This window comes from Gopherus flavomarginatus, chromosome 3, assembly GCF_025201925.1.
Source record: "Gopherus flavomarginatus isolate rGopFla2 chromosome 3, rGopFla2.mat.asm, whole genome shotgun sequence".
NCBI lineage: Eukaryota > Metazoa > Chordata > Testudines > Testudinidae > Gopherus > Gopherus flavomarginatus.
The window spans coordinates 1,072,484-1,097,271 of record NC_066619.1 but is presented as its reverse complement, the minus strand read 5'-3'; the positions used below and the strand labels follow the sequence as shown (position 1 = coordinate 1,097,271).

The 24,788-nt window shown below is 64.8% G+C and overlaps 1 protein-coding gene across 2 annotated transcripts in view; it reads right to left on the bottom strand.

Annotated features, from left to right (window-relative positions):
• Positions 1-513: 513 nt before the first annotated feature.
• The window catches only part of NPR2 (natriuretic peptide receptor 2), a 50,191-nt gene continuing 25,916 nt past the window's right edge, over positions 514-24,788 (bottom strand). Inside the window, exons 4-22 of one of the 2 annotated variants that reach the window (XM_050943565.1) lie at positions 21,725-21,860; positions 21,303-21,397; positions 20,833-20,965; positions 20,286-20,370; positions 18,286-18,406; positions 16,087-16,161; positions 15,823-15,900; positions 15,176-15,280; positions 10,237-10,308; positions 9,574-9,733; positions 7,667-7,822; positions 6,450-6,618; positions 5,570-5,716; positions 4,672-4,795; positions 2,919-2,987; positions 2,510-2,684; positions 2,233-2,331; positions 1,922-2,013; positions 514-1,436 (exon numbers count right to left, since the gene is read on the bottom strand). In XM_050943565.1, coding sequence (XP_050799522.1) covers positions 1,374-1,436; positions 1,922-2,013; positions 2,233-2,331; positions 2,510-2,684; positions 2,919-2,987; positions 4,672-4,795; positions 5,570-5,716; positions 6,450-6,618; positions 7,667-7,822; positions 9,574-9,733; positions 10,237-10,308; positions 15,176-15,280; positions 15,823-15,900; positions 16,087-16,161; positions 18,286-18,406; positions 20,286-20,370; positions 20,833-20,965; positions 21,303-21,397; positions 21,725-21,860 — 2,154 coding nt within the window. In that variant the 3' untranslated portion in view covers positions 514-1,373. The remainder of the gene's footprint in view (positions 1,437-1,921; positions 2,014-2,232; positions 2,332-2,509; positions 2,685-2,918; positions 2,988-4,671; positions 4,796-5,569; positions 5,717-6,449; positions 6,619-7,666; positions 7,823-9,573; positions 9,734-10,236; positions 10,309-15,175; positions 15,281-15,822; positions 15,901-16,086; positions 16,162-18,285; positions 18,407-20,285; positions 20,371-20,832; positions 20,966-21,302; positions 21,398-21,724; positions 21,861-24,788) is intronic. The other variant, XM_050943566.1, reaches the window with a different exon arrangement.

The following is a 24,788-nucleotide window of genomic DNA, read 5'->3' as shown; positions in this document are numbered from 1 at the left end:
CACTGCAGGAGCTGGTCTTCACTGCAGCCCCTGCAGCTGGGCACCAACTACCCAGCCAGGCAAAGCAACCTGACTGGCCAGGTCTCCCCAGCCCTCCGCTCAGGGTGGCACCAGCTCCCCTCTGCCCCCGACAGCCGTTGGGGTCGCACCGCGGCAGCCTCTCCCCCCCCCAGCCGCCTGGTTTGCACCGCAACAGCGTCTCTCCCCTCCCCCCCCCACAATACCCGCTCGGGGTCTCACTGCGGCAGCCTCTCCCCCCCTCAGGACACATGGTGGCAGCGTCTCTTCCCCCGCAGCTCCTAGACAGCTGCCCGGGGTCACACCGCAGCAGCCCCTCTCCCCCCACAGCCACTCAGGCTCACACCCTGGCAGCCCCTCTCCCCCCCAGCTGCCTGAGGTCGCACCGCAGCAGCCCCTCTCCCCTCTCCCTACACTCCTGCCACCTGGGGTCGCACCGCGGCAACATCTCTGAAGCCTGCCCGCCCCCCCATTAACCCCCCGAGACACGCGGGGTCCGGTTCAGGAAGTCTGTATTTCAACACAGCCGTGTGCACGGTTTGAGTCCTGTATTCACACCCGGGGGAGGATGTGGGCACTGCCAGGGTGTGGGTGTTGGCCCAGCCCCCTAGGTAGTTACAGGGCAAGGGAAGGCGCAAGCAGCTGAATCGTGCTCGTGTGAACCAGGCCACAGGACAATGGGGGAGGGAGCCGTCCCCACCCCAGCTGAGGGCCAGCCCTGGCAGCAGCCCCAGCTCGCTCACCTCGGGGCAGGGCGCTGAGTACCGGAGAGAAGGCCAAGTGCCATGGGGGAGCAGCCAGGCCCCTGGGGGGATGGCTCAGAGCCGGCTGGGCCCAGGGGTGGCGAGGCTGAGGGGCTCAGAGCCAGCCGAGCCTGGAGAGGGGATCACGGGTTACAGAGACTCAAGGCCCTGGGGCTCGTTCTCAGGCGGTGCCCAGGGCCCCGCCAGCCCCTCCCTGGCACAGGGTACAGCCAGGCTCCAAGGAGGGCAGTGGGGTTGTGCCGGCACCAGTCAGGGCCTGGCAGGTTCCCGCCATCAGCACCAGGCCCTGGACTCGGAGGCTGAGTGGAAGGAGACTGCAGCTGGGGCAGGCAGGGCTGGCTGGGCAGCACGGCTCACCGTGCACAGGGCGCCTCGGCTGAGTGCCAGCCCTGTGTGTCTGCCAGCAGAGCAGGGCCCCGCTGTTCGGCCGGTTCGGTTGGGGCCTGCAGTCCGGAGGCAGAGCCTGCGTGCCGGGCGCTCCCTGCCGTGGCTGAGGGAGTGGTGCTCGGAGATGGAGTGCAGCCTCCTGCGCGCGGAGCTCAGCGACGGAGCCCCTCTCAGTGCAGAGCCCGAGTCAGCCGAGGGCTGGCCTCAGATGATGCTGTCGTCTGTCCGCTCGCCCAGCAGCCAGTACGTCCGCATCTTCCCTTTCCCCTGGAAGCCAGAGGGGAGCAGCTCAGGCCAGAGCCACACCCCCCCGCGTCCTCCATGGCCCAGAGCTGGAGCCAGGCCCCCCTAGGCTTCCCCTCCGCAGAGCCAGGGCCACCCAGGCCCCGAGAAGGGATGTCACAGCTGAGAGCTCGGCTGTGCTCGTCGTTCCAGGCTGTGCAGTGAGCTCCCGAGAAGTCTCCCCGCTGCCAGGATGTGCCCTCCCTGGGCAGAGCTGCTGTGGTGCAGCTGGCACAGGCTGCTGGGCTCAGCTGTGCAGGGGCCAGTATGTGCATTCCCATGGCCCTGGCATCCTGGGCTACTGGCCCCGCGCCTAGCCCCTCCACCTGCTCCCAGCGCCCGGTGCCCCGTCGGCTCTGTATCTCCATCCCTGCCGGGCCCAGCTGGCCTGTCCCTGCCCAGGAGCACTGAGATGCCAACAGCCCTGGCCCCGTCTGTCCGGCCCTGGCAGAGCAGCGCCCCAGACTCACCTTCATTTCCACGTCACCTCGGAGCTCCAGCTCGAAGCAGCCGAACTCATCCAGGACCTCCTTGGTGGTGGATGAGACGTGGATCTTCAGTGCTGGGTCAGAGGAGGGGGAGGCGTCACCAAGGGCCAGAGCAGGGGGTCTGGAGCTACACTCGCAGACCCACCGCTTGGATCTGGGCTGGGGGCTACTGGGCTAGATGGGCTCAACTCGCCTTGCCACTGGGTGGTGAGGGCCAGACCCCTAACATGCCCGGCCACTGGGTGGGCCCTGGGTGGGGGCTGGGTGAGCTGCCCACTGCGGAAGAGACTTACCCTGCCCATTGGACTCCATGCGCGAGGCTGTGTTCACCGTGTCCCCAAACAGGCAGTACCGGGGCATCTTCAGCCCTACGACCCCAGCACAGACGGGACCTGCCGGGGGAGAGAGCTGTCACCCTTGCAGGCCCTGGGAACCCCTCCCCTCCCAGGCCAGCACGCCCCCGCCAGTCCTGCTGGTGACTCAGAGCGTGTGCCCCCACCGGGGAGCTGGGCCTGTGCCCGTCGCCAGCTGCAGGAGCCTGGTCTCTGCTGAGCAGTGCTGGTGGCTCACCGGTGTGGATGCCGATGCGCAGCCGGAGCTGGTCATTGGGCCGATGTCGGATTTTGAAGGTTTTCACGGCCTCCAGCAGTGCCAGCGCCATGCGGACGATCTCGTTGGCGTGCAGTTTCCCGTTCCGCACCGGCAGCCCTGACACCACCATGTAGGCGTCTCCAATCGTCTCCACCTGGGGGCCAAGCAGAGTCAAGGCCGAGCACCGGCAAACGCATGCCCAAGTCTGCCACTCCAGGGAGATCAAAGGGGAGAGACCCCATCCCACTGAGAACCAGGCCCCGGGGGCCCTTGCCGAGGTGCACCATCCCAGCTCCGCACCCCCTCTCTGGGGCACGGCTTCCCCCAACCCGCCCAAGTGCCAGGGCTGTGTCCAGGCCCTGCCCCGATAGCAGCCGGCCAGTCTCACCTTGTACACGTCGAAGTTATCGATGATAGCGTCGAAGCAGGTGTACAGATCGTTCAGCAGAGTCACCACCTGCGGGTGGGGAGCACAGGTGAGGGCCCAGCCTCCTTGGCCACTCACTGCGCTGCTGGCACTGCCCCGGGGCGCCCAGCCACACCCACACCACGGGCCACGGCCCCCCACGCATTGGCCAGCCCATGCTCAGAGCTCCGGGAACTGGGCTGCAAGGGGGGGTGGGACGGCTGCTCACTGGCTGCTTCCCTACAGAGCCATCCCCGCAGGGGTCCCCCCGGCTCCCTGCAGGGGCGCTGCTCTCCCCCCACCTAAGTGACGTGCATGGGGGGGCTCTTCCCCCCCCAGTTACCTGCACAGGTGTGTTCTCTCCCCCCCAGTTACCTGCATGGGGGCTCTCCCCTCAGTTACCTTAACAGGTGTGTTCTCTCCCAGTTACCTGCATGGGGGCTCTCCCCTCAGTTACCTTCACAGATGTGTTCTCTCCCTCCCAGTTACCTGCATGGGGGGTGCTCCCCCCCTGTTACCTGCACAGGTGTGTTCTCTCCCCCGAGTTACCTGCATGGGGGCTCTCTCCCGGTTACCTGCACAGGTGTGCTCTATCCCCCCAGTTACCTGTACAGGTGTGTTCTCTCCCCCCCAGTTAGCTGCATGGGGGCTCTCCCCTGGTTACCTGCACAGGTGTGTTCTCTCTCCCCCCCTCCCCCGTTACCTGCATAGAGGCAGCTCTTCCCTCAGTTACCTTCACAGGTGTGTTCTCTCCCGCCCAGTTACCTGCATGGGGGCTCTCCCTCCCCTGGTTACCTGCACAGGTGTGTTCTCTTCCCCCAGTTACCTGCACAGATTTGTTCTCTCCTCCAGTTACCTGCATGGGGGCTTGTGATGAACTAAGAATGTTCTTAATGTTTTCTCTGAATACTGTGTTGCTGCCTCAGTGTCCCCATGGCAGTTCTTAAGTATCTGGCAGAGCAAAGGGCCAGTGCTCCTAAATGCCTGGCACTGTCTCCTGGCAACTGATGGCCTGGGCCCCTCCCCTGCAAAGGTGCCAGCTGAAGGTGTTGGAGACAAAGACGTCAGGTGACCTCCTGGCCCGGGAAAGGGGCTGAGCAGAGAGGAGGGGCTGGAGGGGGTTGTTAGTCTGGAACTGGCTGGGGACGAGGAGTGAAGGGCAGACGTAGGGGTCTGGCTCACTGACCCCTAGAATGGACCCGGCCGAGGGGTCCGGTTCGCTGTACCTACAAGCTCTGTTTTAGACCCTGTTCCTGTCATCGAATAAACCTCTGTTTTACTGGCTGGCTGAGAGTCACGTCTGACTGCAAAGTTGGGGGTACAGGACCCTGTGGCTTCCCCAGGACCCCACCTGGGCGACTCGCTGTGGGAAGCGCACGGAGGGGCAGAGGATGCTGAGTGCTCCAAGGAGAGACCCAGGAGGTGAAGCCGTGTGAGCTTCTTGCCCTGGAGACAGTCTGCTCCAAGGGAGAGGAGGCTCCCCAAAGTCCTGCCTGGCTTTGTGGGGAGCAATTCCAGAGCATCGCCCAGGGACTCTGTGACAGGGCTCTCTCCCCCCAGTTACCTGCACAGGTGTATTCTCTCCCCGCAGTTATCTGCATGGGGACTCTCCCCCGGTTACCTGCACAGGTGTATTCTCTCCCCGCAGTTATCTGCATGGGGACTCTCCCCCAGTTACCTGCACAGGTGTATTCTCTCCCCGCAGTTATCTGCATGGGGACTCTCCCCCGGTTACCTGCATGGGAGTGCTCTCAGCTGACAGGGCTGTGAACCCCACAATGTCGCTGAAGTAGATGGTGACGCTGTCGAAGGCCTCGGCCCGCACCGTCTCCCCACGCTTCAGCTGCTCGGCCACGGAGCTTGGGGGGAGCAGGTCAGTGTGAGCTGCTGTCCCAGACTGCCCCCCCCCCACCCCCGCTGTGAAATGGGAGCAAGGCAGGAGCACTAGGCCCCTGCCCCCCACCCCAGGCACGAGGCTGGGTGCACCAGTGCTAAGGCCTCTAACCCCCATCCACCAGCCACTCCCGTGAGTCAGCAGCGAGAATGCCTGCCAGCCCCCTCGTTCCCCCAGTCTGGTGGGGCCAGGGCGAGGGAGGGTCTCTGAGGGAATGGCAAGGATCCTGTGGGGCTGTGGGATGGCCCAAGGGATGCTTAGTGGTGGCTCAGGCATCTGCCGCTTGACATCCCTCCCCCAAACCATCCCCAGACCTGCCCCCCACAAGCCCCCGCTCCAGCCATTGCATAGCATCTGTGCTGTCCCCCCAACCCCAGGCTCTGGGCAGGGGCACCCTCCTGACCCAGTGTGTGAGGGCGGGCGGCCAGCCAGGGCAGGGGAGCACGTCTGGGCCTCTCACCTCATGGGGGCACCCTGACCTACTGACCTAATTCCTCGGGTTCCCCGAGGCCTGGCCCACCTGCCCTCCCCTGCTTGTTCCAAAGTCCTGGGCAATATTCATGTGCACCGGGTGCTGACCTCCCCAGGGGGCATGCTGCCCCGCACCCCACCACATGCTCATGGAGGTGCTCCACACGCTCAGCCCGTGCCAGCACACACCCGTGGGGGAGCTTGGCATATGCCTCCTCGGCTCCCCCCCTTGCCACCGCGTGCTCAGGGGCTTGTGTGGGTCTCTTACTGGGGCAGGATCTGGTAGAGCAGGTTCTCGGCCTTGCGCTTCTCCTCCAGGTAGGCCTGCGTCCGCTCCTCCACCAGCTTCTCCAGGTTGTTGGCGTACTGCTCCATGCGCGACAGCAGGTTGTCCAGGATGCTGGTGCTGCCTTCCCTGCAGAGCCAGGCCGGCAGGGAGGCCATGGGAGACTTATGGGGGGACCTTGTGTCCACAACATGGGGGCACCATAACGCCCACCCACCCAGCGCCTGCTCCCCAAGGGCTGCTGCTCCCCAGTCTCCTCCTGAGGCTGGCACTCAAGAAGAGGCTGTGGCATCACACAACCCTGGTTGCTACTGTGACCGAGTGGGAAATTTCTGGAATATGTTACATGACCTTGCAGTGTGCCTCAGTTTCCCCTATATTTTGTATGCTCGTGGGGGTAGTGGGGAGAAAGGACCGTTTGCTCTCAGGGAGGCTGACACACAGGTCTGAATGTCGCCCTGCTGGCTCTGAGGCTGGCCCCGTATTGATGGAGGATCTGAAAACCCAGTCACCAGGACAGTGACACCTGGCACCCAACGCCCCGTGGGGAGCAGAACCCCCCCCACCCCCAAGTGGGGAGGCTGAGCAGCATGCCCCAGCTGAGAACACACGACTGGGAGGTGGGAGATAAGACCAGCCACCCACGCGTATTCCCCCCGCCCCCCCAGAGGGGCTGTGTGCGACACCGTAAGGCTCCTGTGTTCGCACGCACTCGCCATCCTGCTTCCCCGTTCCTGCCCGACATGTGCCCCCCTCACACGTCTCAGCCCTGCTCCCAGGTGTTCCCACACCCCAGACACCTCCCCAGCCCCTGGGTGCCAGCTGCGCCCCAAGCCCTGTCCGCCCCAGCCAGGGCACCCACTTGTTGAATCTGCGGATGAAGATCTTGATCTGGCTGAAGTCGGGGCGCTCAGCGGGCTCCTGCGCCCAGCAGCGTTCCATGAGCACGGCCAGCTCCTCGCTGTGCAGCCCCATGTCGATGGAGGGCCGGAAGAACGGCTTCTGGCTGTTCCGCACCTTCTGCACGATCTCTGCGGGGACGGGAGCGCGTCACCGGCCTGGGCAAGGAGTCCAGCCAGGCCCGGGGCACCAACGCCCGCGCTGCCGGCTGTGCAGCCTGGGTGTCTTCGCCCTGGCCTGGACCAGCCCTCGCACCTCAGCTTTCGGGCCCTGCCGCCCTGTCCCTGGGGCCCAGCCCTGCCTCCCAGCCCTCGCACCTCGGGGTCCGGGGCCCCGCTGCCCTGTGCCTAGGGACCCAGCCCTGCCCCCCAGCCCTCGCACCTCGGGGTCCGGGGCCCCGCTGCCCTGTGCCTAGGGACCCAGCCCTGCCCCCCAGTCCTCGCACCTCGGGGTCCGGGCCCTGACGCCATGTCCCTGGGGACCCAGCCCTGCCCCCCAGTCCTCCAACCTCACGGTCTGGGCCCCACCGCCCCATCCCTAGGGACCCAGCCCTGCCCCCCTGCACTCGCACCTCGGGGTCCGGGGCCTCGCTGCCCTGTGCCTAGGGACCCAGCCCTGCCCCCCTGCACTCGCACCTCGGGGTCCAGGCCCTGCCACCATGTCCCTGGGGACCCAGCCCTGCCCCCCTGAACTCTGAGCTCAGGGTATGGGCTCCTGCCGCCCCGTCCCTAGGGACCCAGCCCTGCCCCCCAGCCCTTGCTTCTCGGGGTCCGGGCCCCACCGCTCCATCCCTGAGGACCCAGCCCTGCCCCCCCACGTTAGGGTCTAGCCCCCCACTGCCCCATCCCTAGGGACTGTGACCTGCCCCACCCCCTGCCCTTGCACCTCGGGGTCCAGGCCCCGTCGCCCCATCCCTAGGGACCCAGACCTGCCCCCCCAGCTCTTGCACCTTGGGGTCTGGGCCCCACCGCACTGTCCCTAGGGACCCAGCCCTGCCCCCCCATGTTAGGGTCCAGCCCCCCACTGCCCCATCCTTAGGGACCCAGCCATGCCTCCCCCACCCGCAGTCTCACCTCGGGGTCCAGCCCCCACTACCCCATCCCTGGGCCCCAGCTCTGCCCCCCCATTAGGATCCAGCCCCCCCACCGCCCCATCCCTGGGGACCCAGCCCCCACTCACCCTTGGGGCTCAGGTCCATGCCCTCGATGTAGAAGGGCCCGTTGCGCAGGGCGATCTCCTGCAGGATGATGCTGAAGCTGTACACATCAGCCTTCTGCATCCCTGGGAGGGGCAAGCGCCCCTGCTGCAGCAGCTCTGGGGCCGTCCACAGCTTCTCTGGGAGGAGCAAGGAGCACAGCCACCTCTGAGTGGAGCCCCACGGGTCCGACCTCCACCCACCCTGAGAGAACCCAGCAGCCCAGAGCCAAGCCTCACCCAGCTCAGTGGAGCCCGGACGGGAGCAGTGCGGGGGCCAGGCTGGGTGGCCAGGGGAGCACGCTGTGGGGCAGCCCAGGCCTGAAGGACCACGCTGAGCTGCCCTCTCGGTCCTGAGCAGGTTGGGGAGCATAGGGGACCCCTTCTCCTCTGTGACGTTATTGACATGAACTGTGACCGTAGAGATCATTGTTGCAGCCACTGTTATATATTTGCAGCAAATATTGTACAAAGGTTGTCGTGTGAGGTGTCTATGGAAAGGTTAGGATTTGCTGGTTATGATGATGCTGGCTGTGTGTGTGTGTATCATTTTGGAATTTGAAGTTATGAGTATGGGCTATGTACTTGTATCTCAAATGTGTTTGATTCCAAAGTAGCCTCAGTGAAGCATTTGCTCAGCTTCTTGAGAATGGGCACTTACTGAGAAACACTTAAGAACATAAGAACGGCTGTAGCGGGTCAGACCAAAGGTCCATCTAGCCCAGTATCTGTCTACCGACAGTGGCCAATGCCAGGTGCCCCAGAGGGAGTGAAGCCAACAGGCAATGATCAAGTGATCTCTCTCCTGCCATCCATCTCCATCCTCTGATGAACAGAGGCTAGGGACACCATTCTTCACCCTTCCTGGCTAATAGCCATTTATGGACTTAGCCACCATGAATTTATCCAGTTCCCTTTTAAACATTGTTATAGTCCCAGCCTTCACAATCTCCTCAGGTAAGAAGTTCCACTTAACTGACAATGGACTTTGGGAGACGCCAATCCACATCTGAGCTTTCCTGGAAAGGTTCAAACTAACATGTAAACAATGGCGTCAGCCTGCAAACGGAGTCATGCCTGGACATGTGACTTCCCCATGTGACGTCAACCTCCATCTTGCTGCTGTGATTTTCCACAGTAAGAAAAAGGGGTGTCCTTCCACAGGGAAGAGAATATAAACGGCCCTGGAAACCTCTCCATTTTGTCTTCTATCCAGCTTCTTGCTTCTGCAGAAACCTTGCTACAAACTGAAGCTCTGAATAAAGGACTGAATGACCCATCCCAGCAGGGGATGTTCCAGAGACTTGATTTGCACCTGCAGTTTACTCCATCACTGCTACAAGCCTGAACTAAGAACTTTGCCATTACTGTATGGAATTGATTCCATTTAACCAATTCTAGCTCTCATCTCTATCTTTTTCCCTTTATGAATAAACCTTTAGATTTTAGATTCTAAAGGATTGGCAACAGCGTGATTTGTGGGTAAGATCTGATGTGTATATTGACCTGGGTCTGGGGCTTGGTCGTTTGGGATCGAGAGAACCTTTTTCTTTTACTGGGGTGTTGGTTTTCATAACCATTCATCCCCAGGACGGGTGGCACTGGTGGTGACACTGGGAAACGGGAGTGTCTAAGGGAATTGCTTGTGTGACATGTGGTTAGCCAGTGGGGTGAAATCAAAGTCCTCTCTGGCTGGCTGGTTTGGTGTGTGTTAGTAATAAAGGACCCCCAGCCTGGGGCTGTGACTGCCCTGCTCTGCGCAATTTGTCCTGAACTGATACTCTCAGCTGTGTCCCGCCAGAGGCTGCATCGTTCCATGCTGCTGGCAGGGAAGGAAACGGGGCTCCTGGGGAGTGCGGACAGCAGGTGCACTCCAGGGCGGGGGCACTCACTGGCATACAGAGTGTGGCTGTCCTCGGCATCGCAGCTGGAGCGGAAACTGGCCAGCCCGTAGTCCGTGATCTTCAGCACGAAGCGACTGTCCACCACGCAGTTGGAGGACTTGAGGCTGCCGTGGTGCCCAATGATGCTGTTGTGCAGAAAGGCCATTCCCTGTGCCAGACAGATGCTGCTCAGACGTCACCCGTCGGGACTCCTGGGGCTTCCAGACTAGGAGACAGCCCCGACCTACCCTGCCCACCCCCAGCCAGAACCTGGGGGCACCCCATCAGGGCAGAAACTCTACCCCCTACGGCCCAGAGGGCACAAGAGCTGGCACGATCCAGCCACAGCTACCCAGGGGTCACCAGCAGGGAAAGCGCCAGCGTCCCACCCTGGCTAGTGGGCTGGTGCCACGGGGCTCTGCACTCCCTGAGGAACCAAGAGCAGGGACAGGTGGTTCCCTGGTACCTTCCCTAGTGTGGGGAGGGGCCTAACAAGGTTCCCCCCCACCTCCAACACCACAGCCAGAGTGGGGAGCGTTGCCTGCAGGGCCGGTGATGTTGACTGGCCATGGCGTTCCCACACTGCTCCCCCAGTGCCAACAGGGCCCCAAGCACAAGGCACCAGACCCACAGATGCAGGGCAGAGAGGAGCCCCGCCCCACGCTCTCGTACCTTCACAATGTCATTGATGAGCGAGTAGCGGAACATCCAGTCCAGGTTGATGCTCTCGTTCTCCAGGATGTCCTGGGAGGTGCCAGAGAGTGAAGTGTGTCAGGAGTGGGCTCCGGGCACTCCAGCCAAGCCACCCCCAGCCAGGCCCTCTCCATTGGGCAGGTATGCCACACCCCATGGGACACTCCAGCCACCAGCACCACGACTCCCCCTCAAGACATGCCCGAGCCCTCGTGGCCCCGTGCCAAGGCTCCCAGCCCCTGGACACAGCAACCCCCGTGCTGAGACAGGTGCTGCAATCCGGGCCACAACTGGCATGGCAATGGGGTTTCTCTTTCACAGATTCACAGAGTGCAAGCCAGAAGGGGCTATTAGATCATCTAGTCTGAACTGCCACAGAGCACAGGCCATTCCAGTCCCCCTGCACACCCCTGTACAGAGCCCACCGACTGTGCCTGCCAGAGCATCTCCCGGAAAGGCTCCAGTCTGGGTCTGAAGGCCCCGAGATGGAGAAACGCCATGGCCCTTGGCAGTCTGTTCCAGTGGTCAGTCACCCTCACTGGTGCTGTATTTCCAAGCTGAATGTATCTGGCTTCAACTTCCAGCCGTCAGTTCTTGTTCAGCCTTCAGTGCCCAAGGTTTGCTGCCTGGGAAGGTCCTTGCACGCTGTCAGCAAGTCGCTGCTCAGTCTTCCATTTGCTATGCAGCACGGAGGTGATTCTACCTCTCTACAGCACTGGGAAGCCTGATACTAGATACTGCGTCCAGTTCTGGTGTCCACATCCTGAATCGCATCTTGGCAAGGGGGCAGAAAAGAGCCACAACAATGATTTGAGGGCTGCAGAAAATGCCTGACAGTGAGAGACTTGAAGAGCTCAGTCCAAAATATGGCGAGTGCCGTGATCAGTGTGTAAATACCATTACAGATAGAAAATTCTGGGCAGTGAAGGGCTCCCAATCTAGCAGGGAAAGGCAGAACCACCACTGAAGGCTGGACATTAAAGCCAGACAAATTTCAATTGGAAATACGGCTGCTGAAGCATGGGAACTGACTGCCATGGGCAGTGGTGGAGTCTCCATCTCTTCGTGTGTGCAGATCAGCCCCCAAGGCCTTCCTCTAAGATGCTTTAGTCAAACTCAAGTTCTGGGGCTCAGTCTCAGGGTAACTGGGGGGGGGTGTTTCCTCTGGTCTGTGCTCTGCAGGGGGTCACTGCCATTCAAACTTGACGAGTGCAGGAATAGCAGCAAAGAGTCCTGTGGCACCTTATAGACTAACAGACATTTTGGAGCATGAGCTTTCGTGGGTATGTCGTGGAAATTTCCAGGGGCAGGTATATATATATATGCAGGCAAGCTAGAGATAATGAGGTTAGTTCAATCAGGGAGGATGAGGCCCTGTTCTAGCAGTTGAGGGGTGAAAACCAAGGGAGGAGAAACTGGTTTTGTAATTGGCAAGCCATTCACAGTCTTTGTTTAATCCTGAGCTGATGGTCAAATTTGCAGATGAACTGGAGCTCAGCAGTTTCTCTTTGAAGTCTGGTCCTGAAGTTTTTTTGCTGCAGGATGGCCACCTTAAGGTCTGCTATAGTGTGGCCAGGGAGGGTGAAGTGTTCTCCTACAGGTTTTTGTATATTGCCATTTCTAATATCTGATTTGTGTCCGTTTATCCTTTTCCGTAGAGACTGTCCAGTTTGGCCGATGTACATAGCAGAGGGGCATTGCTGGTATATGATGACGTATATTACATTGGTGGATGTGCAGGTGAATGAACCAGTGATGATGTGGCTGATCTGGTTAGGTCCTGTGATGGTGTCGCTGGTGTAGATATGTGGGCAGAGTTGGCATCGAGGTTTGTTGCATGGATTGGTTCCTGAGCTGGAGTTACTATGGTGCGGTGTGCAGTTGCTGGTGAGAATATGTTTCAGGTTGGCAGGTTGCCTGTGGGCAAGGACTGGCCTGCCACCCAAGGCCTGTGAAAGTGGGATCATTGTCCAGGATGGGTTGTAGATCCCTGATGATGCATTGGAGGGGTTTTAGCTGGGGGCTGTATGTGATGGCCAGTGGAGTCCTGTTGGTTTCTTTCTTGGGTTTGTCTTGCAGTAGGAGGCTTCTAGGTAGACGTCTGGCTCTGTTGATCTGTTTCCTTATTTCCTCGTGCGGGTATTGTAGTTTTGAGAATGGTTGGTGGAGATTTTGTAGGTGCTGGTCTCTGTCTGAGGGGTTAGAGCAGATGCGGTTGTACCTCAGTGCTTGGCTGTAGACAATGGATTGTGTGGTGTGCCCGGGATGGAAGTACAGGAATGTTCTTCATGTTGTACATTCTAATTCACATCATTTGCCAGGGACACCTAGTTCCCCCTTTTCCATATCCAGTTGCTGCCATTGTAACCCCCACACCTCCTGGGGGTGGTGTCTGTCCCATCTAGTGGCACTGAGACCACTTAGAGAGGGAGACTGGTGAGTCTGCTCTCCAGCGTTAGCCAACAGCCAGATGGCTTTCAGCTCAGCACTAAGCTGCAGAGGTCCCTGGTTTGATCCCACGTGTAACGCCGACAGACCCGGTCGCTGGCGGGCAGGATCGAACCTGGACCCACTGAAGCCAACTGGCTGTAGAGCAAACACATTAACCCCTCGCTCTCTACGGGGTCTCAGTGCCGCTAGCTGGGACAGACACCACCCCCAGGAGATGTGTGGGCTACACCATCACTTCCCCACTGAAACACGATGGGCTCCAGGGCCGTCCTAGCTATTTTGGTGCCCTACGCAGCCCTTCCATGGAGAGGGGGCTGTGTGGGGGGCCCTGCCCCAGCCCTCTGTGGGGCTGGGGGGAGGGGAGGCTGGCCACTTCCTGCGGGAAACGGAGTGGAGCCCCAGCCTGCTCTGCTCCCCTGGCTCCCAGGCTTGGGGGGAGGGGGAACCACCCCCCAGCACTCACCAGCAGTGCAGCTGGGAGCCAGGGGAGCAGAGCAGGCTGGGGTCGGGTCGCTCCGCTTACCATGTGGTGAGTGCAGGGAGCCCCACTGCTTCTGGAGTCCTCAGGGGAAGAGGTGGAGTGGGGGGCGGGGCTGGGGTGGACCAGGGGTGAGTAGGGCGGGGCTGGGGGAGGGGCAGGGGCTATGGGGAAGAGCCGGGGCAGGGCGAGGTGGGGCGGAGCTGGGAAGGGGCGAGGTGGGGGTGGAGCAGGGGCGAGTGGGGCGGGGCTGGGGGAGGGAAGGGGCAGGGGCAGGGGCCATGGGGAAGAGCCGGGGCAGGGGTGAGGTGGGGGTGGAGCAGGGGCGAGTGGGGCGGGGCTGGGGGAGGGAAGGGGCAGAGGCAGGGGCCATGGGGAAGAGCCGGGGCAGGGGTGAGGTGGGGGTGGAGCAGGGGCGAGTGGGGCGGGGCTGGGGGAGGGCAGGGGCAGGGGCCATGGGGAAGAGCCGGGGCAGGGGCGAGGTGGGGGTGGAGCAGGGGCGAGTGGGGCGGGGTTAGGGGAGGGAAGGGGCAGGGGCCATGGGGAAGAGCCGGGGCAGGGGCGAGGTGGGGGTGGAGAAGGGGCGAGTGGGGCGGGGCTGGGGGAGGGAAGGGGCAGGGGCCATGGGGAAGAGCCGGGGCAGGGGCGAGGTGGGGCGGAGCTGGGAAGGGGCAAGGTGGGGACGGAGCAGGGGCGAGTGGGGCGGGGCTGGGGGAGGGAAGGGGCAGGAGCAGGGGCCATGGGGAAGAGCCGGGGCATGGGCGAGGTGGGGGTGGAGCAGGGGCGAGGTGGGGCTGGGCTGGGAAGGGGCGAGGTGGGGGAGGGAAGGGGCGTGGTGGGGGCAGAGCTGGGAAGGGGCGAGGTGGGGTGAGGCTGGGAAGGGGCGAGGTGAGGGCAGAGCAGGGGCGAGTGCGGGGGCTGGGGGAGGGAAGGGGCAGGGGCCAAGGGGAAGAGCCGGGGCAGGGGTGAGGTGGGGGTGGAGCAGGGGCGAGTGGGGCGGGGCTGGGGGAAGGAAGGGGCAGGGGCAGGGGCCATGGGGAAGAGCCGGGGCAGGGGCGAGGTGGGGCGGAGCTGGGAAGGCGCAAGGTGGGGACGGAGCAGGGGTGAGTGGGGCGGGGCTGGGGGAGGGAAGGGGCAGGGGCAGGGGCCATGGGGAAGAGCCGGGGCAGGGGCGAGGTGGGGCGGAGCTGGGAAGGCGCAAGGTGGGGACGGAGCAGGGGTGAGTGGGGCGGGGCTGGGGGAGGGAAGGGGCGGGGCAGGGGCCATGGGGAAGAGCCGGGGCAGGGGCTGGAGCAGCACACAGCTGCGCAGGGTACCAGGATATGCGGTGCCCCAAATTTCCTGGTGCCCTGCATAGCTGTGTGCTCTGTGTATGGGTAAGGACAGCCATGACAGGCTCTTCACCGGAGTTCCTCGCTTGCACAATTGTGGGATAATTTTTGGCCAGCCAATAAACTCTGCTTTCAAAATTCCCACTTTTCATTCAAATTCTTCTGTCTAAATTTTCCCTCCCAATAAATTTTACTCATAATTTTCCTCTGGGTTGGGAGAGGCCCTTCTGAAGCAGCAAGTACTGATTTCCCTGCTTGGAGCTGTCCTCCGCTTCCTCGTACTGAATGTGGTCAGGTCTCAATCACTGGTCCTTGGGCAACCACCAGCCTCCACACCAGTGATTAATTCATCTGCACCCGCGCTGGGTGTAACACCTTTCGTGTTAGAAAAGCATCAGCTATAATGTCTAGAAACTGCTGATCTTGTACCACGGGCAGCAGGAGACCTCCTGACTGACGTCACCCACAACGACGCCATTTTTCTTTCCACACTTTGCGGAGAGGTGCCGAAGGAGGAGTTCGTCCTGCTCTCTTGTTGGGCCAGTGCGCTGTAACAGACCCTGCCAGCCCCTTTCCGGGCCTCTGTTGGCTGCCGCAGCCTCTCCATGGGTCACCGCCCAGCGGCAAGCGAGCCGGCGGCATGCCCCAGCCCCCTCACCTGCAGGCTGCCCCGCGGGCAGTACTCCGTCACGATGCACACGTTGGGCGGGTCGATGCAGGCACCGATGAACCTGGTCAGGTGGTTGAACTGGATGTCCCTCATCTAGGGCCGGAAACAGAAGCAGGGACCCATCAGAGCCCTGGCTGGTTAACCCCACACCACCCAGGTTGGGAGGGGATGGGGCCGGCCTGAGTGTCTGGTGACCAGCGCAGGCACTCTGGAATCAGAGCCACACGACACGCTCGATGCTAGCACAGCGACGGCTGTTCCTGGGCCTTGGCTCAGGCCCTGAGAGCCAGATTCGGGCTGAATGATAAAATGGGGCTTGTGGGGTCCTGGGCAGAGCAGGGCGGAGGGTGCATCTGCGTTTGTGCATTGCTGCCTGTGTGCCCCCACCCCCATGGACACACGTGTCCCTGACATGTCTCGGGCACCTGGCGTCACGTAGGACCCACCAGGCTCCACAAGGCACCTCGATGTGAGCTGAGCACAGCCAGAGCTCTGAACCATGCCGCACTCAGCCAGTGCTGGGGTAGGCTGGAAACCCCACCCTGCGTCAAGCACTCCTGCTCCAGCACAGACCCCTGGGCCCCCAGTCGCCTCCCCGGCCGCGAGCCCAACCTGCCCAGCTCCCCAGTACATACGTGTTTGAGTTCGAAGAGCACCTGCCTCGTCAGCTCGATCCGCTTCTTATTCACATGCTTGATAGCCACCACGTTCCCCTGGGGGCCAGGGACAGGGACAGGGTCAGCGCCGCACGGGCGGGAGGGCAGTGCAAGGGGACGGGGCAGGCGCAGATGCCTTTTGAACACCATGTTCCCCTGGGGGGTAGGGACAGGAACAGGTTCAGCGCCACATGGGGCAGGGCTCAATGCAAGGGGAGGGGCAGGCGAATGCCAGGGACTCACCTTGAAGTGGCCAGTGTTGGCGAAGATCTGGTACTTGCCCTGGGCCGTCATCAGGGAGCCGTAGCTGGAGCCACGCTGGGAGGGAACAAGGCAGTTAGGAGAGCGTAGCAGGGACAGTGGGGGGCAGGATGTGGCCTGGGGGGCGCTCTAGGCTAGGAGGTGGCAGGAGGACCAGGGGCTGGCATGGCGGGTGCCTCGAGGTGACGGGTGGGTTATAAGAGCTACGTGGGGATGGCTGGGGAGGTGACAGGGGACAGTGCAGAGAAAGGCTCTGTGGGGGTGCCTGAGGGAGTGTATAGGGCACGGTACAAAGGGTAGGGCCCCACAGGACAGGGGCCGAGGCGCAGGGGCTGTCGGGGAGGGGCCGAGGCACAGGGGCTGTCGGGGAGGGGCCGAGGCACAGGGGCTGTTGGGGAGGGGCCGAGGCGCAGGAGCCCCCTTGGGGAGGGGCCGAGGCGCAGGAGCCCGGTCGGGGAGGGGCCGAGGCGCAGGGGCTGTCGGGGAGGGGCCGAGGCGCAGGAGCCCCGTCGGGGAGGGGCCGAGGCGAAGGGGCTGTCGGGGAGGGGCCGAGGCACAGGGGCTGTTGGGGAGGGGCCGAGGCGCAGGGGCTGTCGGGGAGGGGCCGAGGCGCAGGGGCTCTGTCGGGGAGGGGCCGAGGCGCAGGGGCTGTCGGGGAGGGGCCGAGGCGAAGGGGCTGTCGGGGAGGGGCCGAGGCACAGGGGCTGTCGGGGAGGGGCCGAGGCGCAGGGGCTGTCGGGGAGGGGCCGAGGCGAAGGGGCTCTGTCGGGGAGGGGCCGAGGCGCAGGAGCCCGGTCGGGGAGGGGCCGAGGCGCAGGGGCTGTCGGGGAGGGGCCGAGGCGCAGGAGCCCCGTCGGGGAGGGGCCGAGGCGCAGGGGCTGTCGGGGAGGGGCCGAGGCGCAGGAGCCCCGTCGGGGAGGGGCCGAGGCGCAGGAGCCCCCTTGGGGAGGGGCCGAGGCGCAGGAGCCCGGTCGGGGAGGGGCCGAGGCGCAGGGGCTGTCGGGGAGGGGCCGAGGCGCAGGAGCCCCGTCGGGGAGGGGCCGAGGCACAGGGGCTGTCGGGGAGGGGCCGAGGCGAAGGGGCTCTGTCGGGGAGGGGCCGAGGCGCAGGAGCCCCGTCGGGGAGGGGCCGAGGCAGAGGGGCTGTCGGGGAGGGGCCGAGGCAGAGGGGCTGTCGGGGAGGGGCCGAGGCGCAGGAGCCCCGTCGGGGAGGGGCCGAGGCACAGGGGCTGTCGGGGAGGGGCCGAGGCGAAGGGGCTCTGTCGGGGAGGGGCCGAGGCGCAGGAGCCCCGTCGGGGAGGGGCCGAGGCGCAGGGGCTGTCGGGGAGGGGCCGAGGCGCAGGAGCCCCATTGGGGAGGGGCCGAGGCAGAGGGGCTGTCGGGGAGGGGCCGAGGCGAAGGGGCTCTGTCGGGGAGGGGCCGAGGCGCAGGGGCTGTCGGGGAGGGGCCGAGGCGCAGGAGCCCCGTCGGGGAGGGGCCGAGGCGCAGGGGCTGTCGGGGAGGGGCCGAGGCGAAGGGGCTCTGTCGGGGAGGGGCCGAGGCGCAGGGGCTGTCGGGGAGGGGCCGAGGCGAAGGGGCTCTGTCGGGGAGGGGCCGAGGCAGAGGGGCTGTCGGGGAGGGGCCGAGGCGCAGGAGCCCTGTCGGGGAGGGGCCGAGGCGCAGGGGCTGTCGGGGAGGGGCCGAGGCAGAGGGGCTGTCGGGGAGGGGCCGAGGCGCAGGAGCCCCGTCGGGGAGGGGCCGAGGCAGAGGGGCTGTCGGGGAGGGGCCGAGGCGCAGGAGCCCCGTCGGGGAGGGGCCGAGGTGCAGGAGCCCTGTCGGGGAGGGGCCGAGGCACAGGGGCTCTGTCGGGGAGGGGCCGAGGCGCAGGGGCTGTCGGGGAGGGGCCGAGGCACAGGAGCCCTGTCGGGGAGGGGCCAAGGGGTACAGGCGCAGGGATGGCCACAGGCGCGGGCGCCCTGGAGCCACGGGGCGTACGGGCTCTATAGGGGAGAGGCCAAGGCGTATGGGCGCCGGGATGACCACAGGCGCAGGCGCTCTGGAGGCGCGGGGCGTACGGGCTACGTCGGGGAGGGGCCGAGGGGCAAGTGCTCTACTGGGGAGGGGCCGAGGGGTACAGGCACAGGGATGGCCACAGGCGCGGGCGCTCTGGAGGAGCGGGATGTACGGGGGTGGGAGTTCTCACCAGCGACAGGGTGAGCCGGCTGCCCGCCCCCTTGTAGTAGCGCTCGGCGTTCCCAAACTGCAGCTCATCCCAGCGGATCCGCCACAACATACTGGCCAGCTCCTTCTCCAGCATCAGCTTCCTGGGGAGCACAGGGTGTCAGGGGAGCCCCTGGACCCCCAGGGGCACCGTGCGCACAGGTGACACATCTGGAGTGTCCCAGAGAGTCCAGCCCCCAGGCCTGTCCCCACCACCCTGTGCCCAGGGTGGAGTCAGACCCTAGTGCCAGGTAGCCCCCCCATGTCTGCTCTCAGAGCCCAGTCACACTGGGTGTGCACGCAGGAGATTCACCAGGCATGTGCAGCGTGCTATGCTGTGTGTGTGCAGCGGAGCACAAGCCCGTGCACATACAGCATGGGGTGGGGGCTGTACCCGTTAGCCACCGCACTGGGGTGGTTGAGGGAACGGGGTTCTGTCCCCTGGGAGCAGCATCCTCTGAAGCCTCCTGTGGGATCCCTGTGGGGCACCCAGTTCCCCTGCGCCGGACGTGGCACCGCTCAGGGACTCCGTGCAGATCAGGCGGGAGCAGGGGCAGCACACACTCCCCAGGATGGTGCACGTGGCAGGCTCGCTCCTGGAGGGGCCCTGGAAAGCCCTGGCCGCAGCCTCCCGGCCCCTGCACTGGTGCTGTGACGCCAGCCAACGCCTTTGGATACTGTGGGGCAGGGGGCAGGCCGGCAGCTCAGATACCGTGCCGGTGGGCCAGGCTAATGGTTTCCCAGCTGACACGGAGCAGGATGGTGCCATGGGGCTGAGCTCCCCGGGAGGCTCTGGGGTTAATACAGAAGCTCTGAGCAGAGCGATTCCCAGAGGAACCCAGCTGCCGGTGGGCCTGCTGCTCTGAGATGTGGGGGTGGCCCCAGGCCGGGCAGCGTGAGGCTGGAGCCGGCCGGGCAGAGGACCCAGAGCTGTGCCCTCCAAAGGGCAGCTGGTATCGAGGGATCTGGCTGTGCTGTGTATGGCTGTTCCCCTTCACAGCTCCCTCCCCATTGGGCTGCCTGGGCAGACTGGCCGGCTGTGATCACAGGGTGGGACATTTGCCCAGGAGCCCCCAGGACAGGACGTCTCTGCCGGGGTGGCCACCAACCAGGCCCTGCACCTTGGCACTCTGCAGATGGGACTGGCTGGGCCAGGCACAGAGCACCCCGGATGGTTGCAGAGCCGCCCCCCACTCCTGGCCCTCAGCTGGTCCCCCTCCTGGGGGCTCCATTCAACAGGCCCCTCTGCCTTTGGCCTCTGCTGAGGGGCTGCTGGGTGCCAGTGGGAAGGGGACTGCTGAGGATTCACCCCACCCCACCCTGCACACGCAACCTGCAGTGCACATGCAGTGGCTGTGATCCAACCTGGGAGCAGGGAGCCATGGCGGGGCTCCGGGAGCAGGGTCCAGGGCGGGGCTCCGGGAGCAGTGTGCCAAGGCCAGGTCCCGGGAGCAGGGTCCAGGGCGGGGCTCCGGGAGCAGGGTGCCAGAGCGGGGCCCTGGGAGCAGGGTGCCAGGGCGGGGCGCCGGAAACAGGGTCCAGGGCGGGGCGTCGGGAGCATGGTGCCGCAGCCGGGCCCCGGAGGCAGGGTCCAGGGCGGGGCCCTGGAAGAAGGGTGCCATGGTGGGGCCCTGGAGGCAAGGTGCCAGGGCCGGGCCCCAGGAGCAGGGTGCTGTGGCCAGGCCCCGGGAGCAGGGTGCCAGGGTGGGCCCCCAGGAGCAGGGTCCAAGGCAGGGCCCCAGAGGCAGGGTGCCAGGGCAGGGCCCCGAGGTCCAGGGCGGGGCCCCGGAAGCAAGATGCTGCAGCGGGGCCCCGGGAGCAGGGTCCACGGCGGGGCCCCGGGAGCAGGGTGCCGTGGTGGGGACCCAGAAGCAGGGTGCCACAGCGGGGCCCTGGAAGCAGGGTGCAGGGCAGGGCCCCGGAGGCAGGGTGCAGGGCAGAGCCCCGGAGGCAGGGTGCCAGGACTGGGAACAGCCGTCTCACCTGAAAATCAGGAAGCTGGAGATTCCAAACATGACAAGGGTGAGGCCGGTGCCCAGCGCCACGATGGCCAGCGTGGAGAGTGGGGCTGGAGAGACGAGTGGAGAGCTCGTTAGCAGGGCAGGGCTCCCCACACAGCCCCCAAGCCCTGTCCTGCTCCCTGTTGAAGGTTCAGCCCTTCCCTCGGGGCACCCAGCATGTGCTGCTCGGTGCCCAGATGGCCCCAAGCCTAGTCCTGAGGGCAGCAGCCAGAGACCTGACAGAGCTCCCCATGCTCAGAGATCCGGGGATGGATCCGGGGGGTGTGCGGGGGTGGGGCTCAGGGGAGCAGGCCTCCTGCAGTCCCAAGGCTCCTGGCTCAGTTGGGCATTTTCCTGCATATGGGGCAGGCGCCTTCCAGTCCAGACGCTGCTGCGACAGAGGGATGCCGGGGCCCCTGACCCCATCCCCAGGGCAGGCTGAATGGGAGGCAAGGATGCCGGGGGCTCAGGAGACAGGCCCAACAGGATGCAGGCTGCCCAGGGCAGGGGTGCAGGCCCATCACACCCACTTTTATCACAGGAGGGGTCATCCACATCGAAGACGCAGGGGGGGTTGTCAGGGGGGGGCGCCCCCTTCACCCACTGAATGGGCCTCCCCAGCCAGTTCAGCTTCTTGTCTGCCCCGGCGTAGTGCCCTGCCACCTGCATGGAGACAGAGCACAGCTGGGCCACAGCGATCCCTCCACAGCCAGACCAGCAGATCCCCCACCCCTCCATGCATCCCCTTCCTTGACAAACAGCCCCCCAACAGCCCAGAGCACAGGCATCACAAAGCCTCCCCCTCCCCCCACGTACCCACTTTGTCCCCCAAAATCCCCCCAACCCCTGCTGGGGGCACTGACCCTGCTGCATCTGCCTCCCCCAACCCCCACGGCAGGCTCAGCTCCTGCTCCCAGCACTGCCCTGCCCTGGGAGGTGGCTCGGCAGCTGGGACAGTCCTGAGGACACTGGAGCCCCCCTGGCTCAGGGCTGCACCCACCTCGTATTCCCCGTTCTCGGGGTCCCCCATCACCCACAGACTGAAGTCCGTGTCCCGGTCGTTGTTGCTGTCCATGCTCACCAGTCCGGTGACCCCTGGAAGGGAGGGGCAGGGGTGAGCACCCTGGGGCTGGGGAGGCAAAGAGAGGGGGTGGGGGCCCCCTCCTGACCAGTGAGCACTCGGCACCAGCTTCTCTCCCGAAACACCGACGAGCAGTAGCTGGGCCTGGGGCTGCTTGCCCCCCTCCCCCTGGCAACTTGTGTGCCTGGCCGGGCGCTGAGCCTGAGCGCACCCAGCGGGACCAGCACAGGCCATGGCTGCCTGGCAAAAGTTGCTGGGATAGTGACGGGGACACAGCCTGTGGCAGCCAGGGTGCCTGGCCTGGTATCTCCCCTCGCCTCACGGGCTCCCCAGGCCGGTACCCTGGAACTTCCGGTCCCGCATCTTCTGCACGATGCGGGTGCCATCCTTCTTGGAGCCGCCCTCGGCCAACGTCTCGTTCAGTGCCATGGCGTAGAGCAGCACGCCGTCGTAGAAGCAGCCAGCCACCAGGTTCATCTGCCCGCAGGAGAGAGACATCAGAGCCCTGCGCCCGTCCTGGTGCCTGCACCGGAGACAGCCCTGCACCCGGCACAGCGTCAATCCCCAGCACGGCTCCCCAGCCCTGATCCCCGACACGGCTCGTACAGCCCCCCCATGCCCTGCACCAGAAACAGCCCCGCACCCAGCACAGCGCCAATCCCCAGCACGGCTCCCCAGCCCTGATCCCTGACATGGCCCATACAGCCCCCCTGTACCTCCTCCACGGTGCCCTGCACCAGAAACAGCCCCGCACCCAGCACAGCGCCAATCCCCAGCACGGCTCCCCAGCCCTGATCCCTGACATGGCCCATACAGCCCCCCTGTACCTCCTCCACGGTGCCCTGCACCAGAAACAGCCCCGCACCCAGCACAGCGCCAATCCCCAGCACGGCTCCCCAGCCCTGATCCCTGACATGGCCCATACAGCCCCCCTGTACCTCCTCCACGGTGCCCTGCACCAGAAACAGCCCCGCACCCAGCACAGCGCCAATCCCCAGCACGGCTCCCCAGCCCTGATCCCTGACATGGCCCATACAGCCCCCCTGTACCTCCTCCACGGTGCCCTGCACCAGAAACAGCCCAGCACCCAGCACAGCGCCAATCCCCAGCACGGCTCCCCAGCCCTGATCCCTGACATGGCCCAAACAGCCCCCCTGTACCTCCTCCACGGTGCCCTGCACCAGAAACAGCCCCGCACTCAGCACAGCGCCAATCCCCAGCACGGCTCCCCAGCCCTGATCCCTGACACGGCTTGTACAGCCCCCTCGTGCCCTGCACCAGAAACAGCCCCGCACCCAGCACAGCGCCAATCCCCAGCACGGCTCCCCAGTCCTGATCCCTGACACGGCCCGTACAGCCCCCCTGTACCTCCTCCACAGTGCCCTGCACCAGAAACAGCCCAGCACCCAGCACAGCGCCAATCCCCAGCACGGCTCCCCAGCCCTGATCCCTGACACGGTCCGTACAGCCCCCCTGTACCTACTCCACGGTGCCCTGCACCAGAGACAGCCCCGCACTCAGCACAGCGCCAATCCCCAGCATGGCTCCCCAGCCCTGACCCCCGACATGGCCCGTACAGCCCCTCCGTGCCCTGCGCCAGAGACAGCCCTGTACTCGGCACAGCGTCAATCCCCAGCACAGCTCCCCAGCCCTGATCCCTGACACGGCTCGTACAGCCCCCCCATGCCCTGCACCAGAAACAGCCCCGCACCCAGCACAGCACCAATCCCCAGCACAGCTCCCCAGCCCTGACCCCCGACATGGCCAGTACAGCCCCCCGTGCCCTGCACCAGAGACAGCCCCGCACAGCGCCAATCCCCAGCACAGCCCCCCAGCCCCCTGGGTCTGATCCACAGCACAGCCCATACAGCCGCCCATGCTTGCCACAGTCCCCACTACCAGAGACAGCCCCGCACCCGGCACAGCGCCAATCCCCACTACGGCTCCCTAGCCCTGATCCCCGACACAGTCCATACAGCCCCCCTGTACCTCCTCCACGGTGTCCTGCACCAGAGACAGCCCCGCACCCGGCACAATGTCGATCCCCAACACAACTCCCCAGCCCTAATCCCCGACATGGCTCGTACAGCCCCCCGGAGCCCTAAGCCAGAGACAGCCCTGTATCCGGCACAGGGTCAATCCCCAGTACGGCTCCCCAGCCCTGATGCCTGACATGGCCCGTACAGCTCCCCTGTACCTCCTCCACGGTGCCCTGCGCCAGAGACAGCCCCACACCCAGCACAGCGCCAATCCCCAGCACGGCTCCCCAGTCCTGACCCCCGACATGGCCTGTACAGCCCCCCCGTGCCCTATGCCAGAGACAGCCTTGTACTCGGCACAGGGTCAATCCCCAACACGGCTCCCCAGTCCTGATCCCCAACATGGCCCGTACAACCCCCCCGTGCCCTGCGCCAGACAGCCCCGCACCCAGCACAGAGCCAATCCCCAGCACAGCCCCCCAGCCCCCTGGCTCTGATCCACAGTACAGCACATACAGCTGCCCATGCCTGCCACGGCCCCACACCCGACGTGGTCCCTATCCCTGACACGACCCCACAGGCCCCCGTGCCCCACCTGGCAAGAGTGCAGCAGGAATGCAGGGCTTCTGAGCAGGGCACGGAATGAGCAGGGACTGGGGAGACGCCCGGTATAGGGGGAGAGTGCAAAGATTGGGGCTGTACAGGAGGGACCCACGGTGACAGGTGAGGGAACGGGGCTGGGGCGCTGCTGCTCCCTTCAGAGGTCCAGGCTGTGGGGTGCAGGGGAAAGCCTCAGGAGGCTGTTGTGTGCATGTGCTGCTGTTCTAGGGGCTGTGTGAGCACCTGCCTGTTTCTCTCACCTGCAGCAAGACCTCCCAGCTCCGTGGGGCAGGTGACCTTCCAGCTAAGCAGCTGGCATCTCTCTGTCCAAGCTCCTAGCGGGAGGTGCTGGGGCCTGCACAAAGCAGGTGGGCTCCCCACATGTTCTCCAGGGCACCATCAGATCCACTGGCTTGTCCTGGGCCGCACTGGCAGGCAGCAGGAGAACCCACTCCACCTCCGTGGGGTCACACCTCAGGGGCAGCGCGGGGTTCTTGGGGACAGTGCGGGTTGGGTGAGGGCAGCTTCCCAAATGTCACTCCAGAGGCTGCTTGGCAGAGAGGATCTGCTCCCAGGCACCAAGCCCTGGAGCTTCCCGCTCCCCTGGTGCTGCCCGACACAGGAAGCCAGGCAGTGCTGCAGCCTGAGCGTCGCCCAACAGCAGCTGGCTGGGCTCCCAGCCCAGCCCAGCCCAGCCAAACTGGGAGTGTCACCAACCCAGACATGCTCCAGAGACTCACCAACAGCAAGAGTGACCCCCGGCTCCAGTAATTCCACAGCAGCTTTCAGCCCCATCCTGGGGCCCTTGGCCACCCACCAGCCCAGC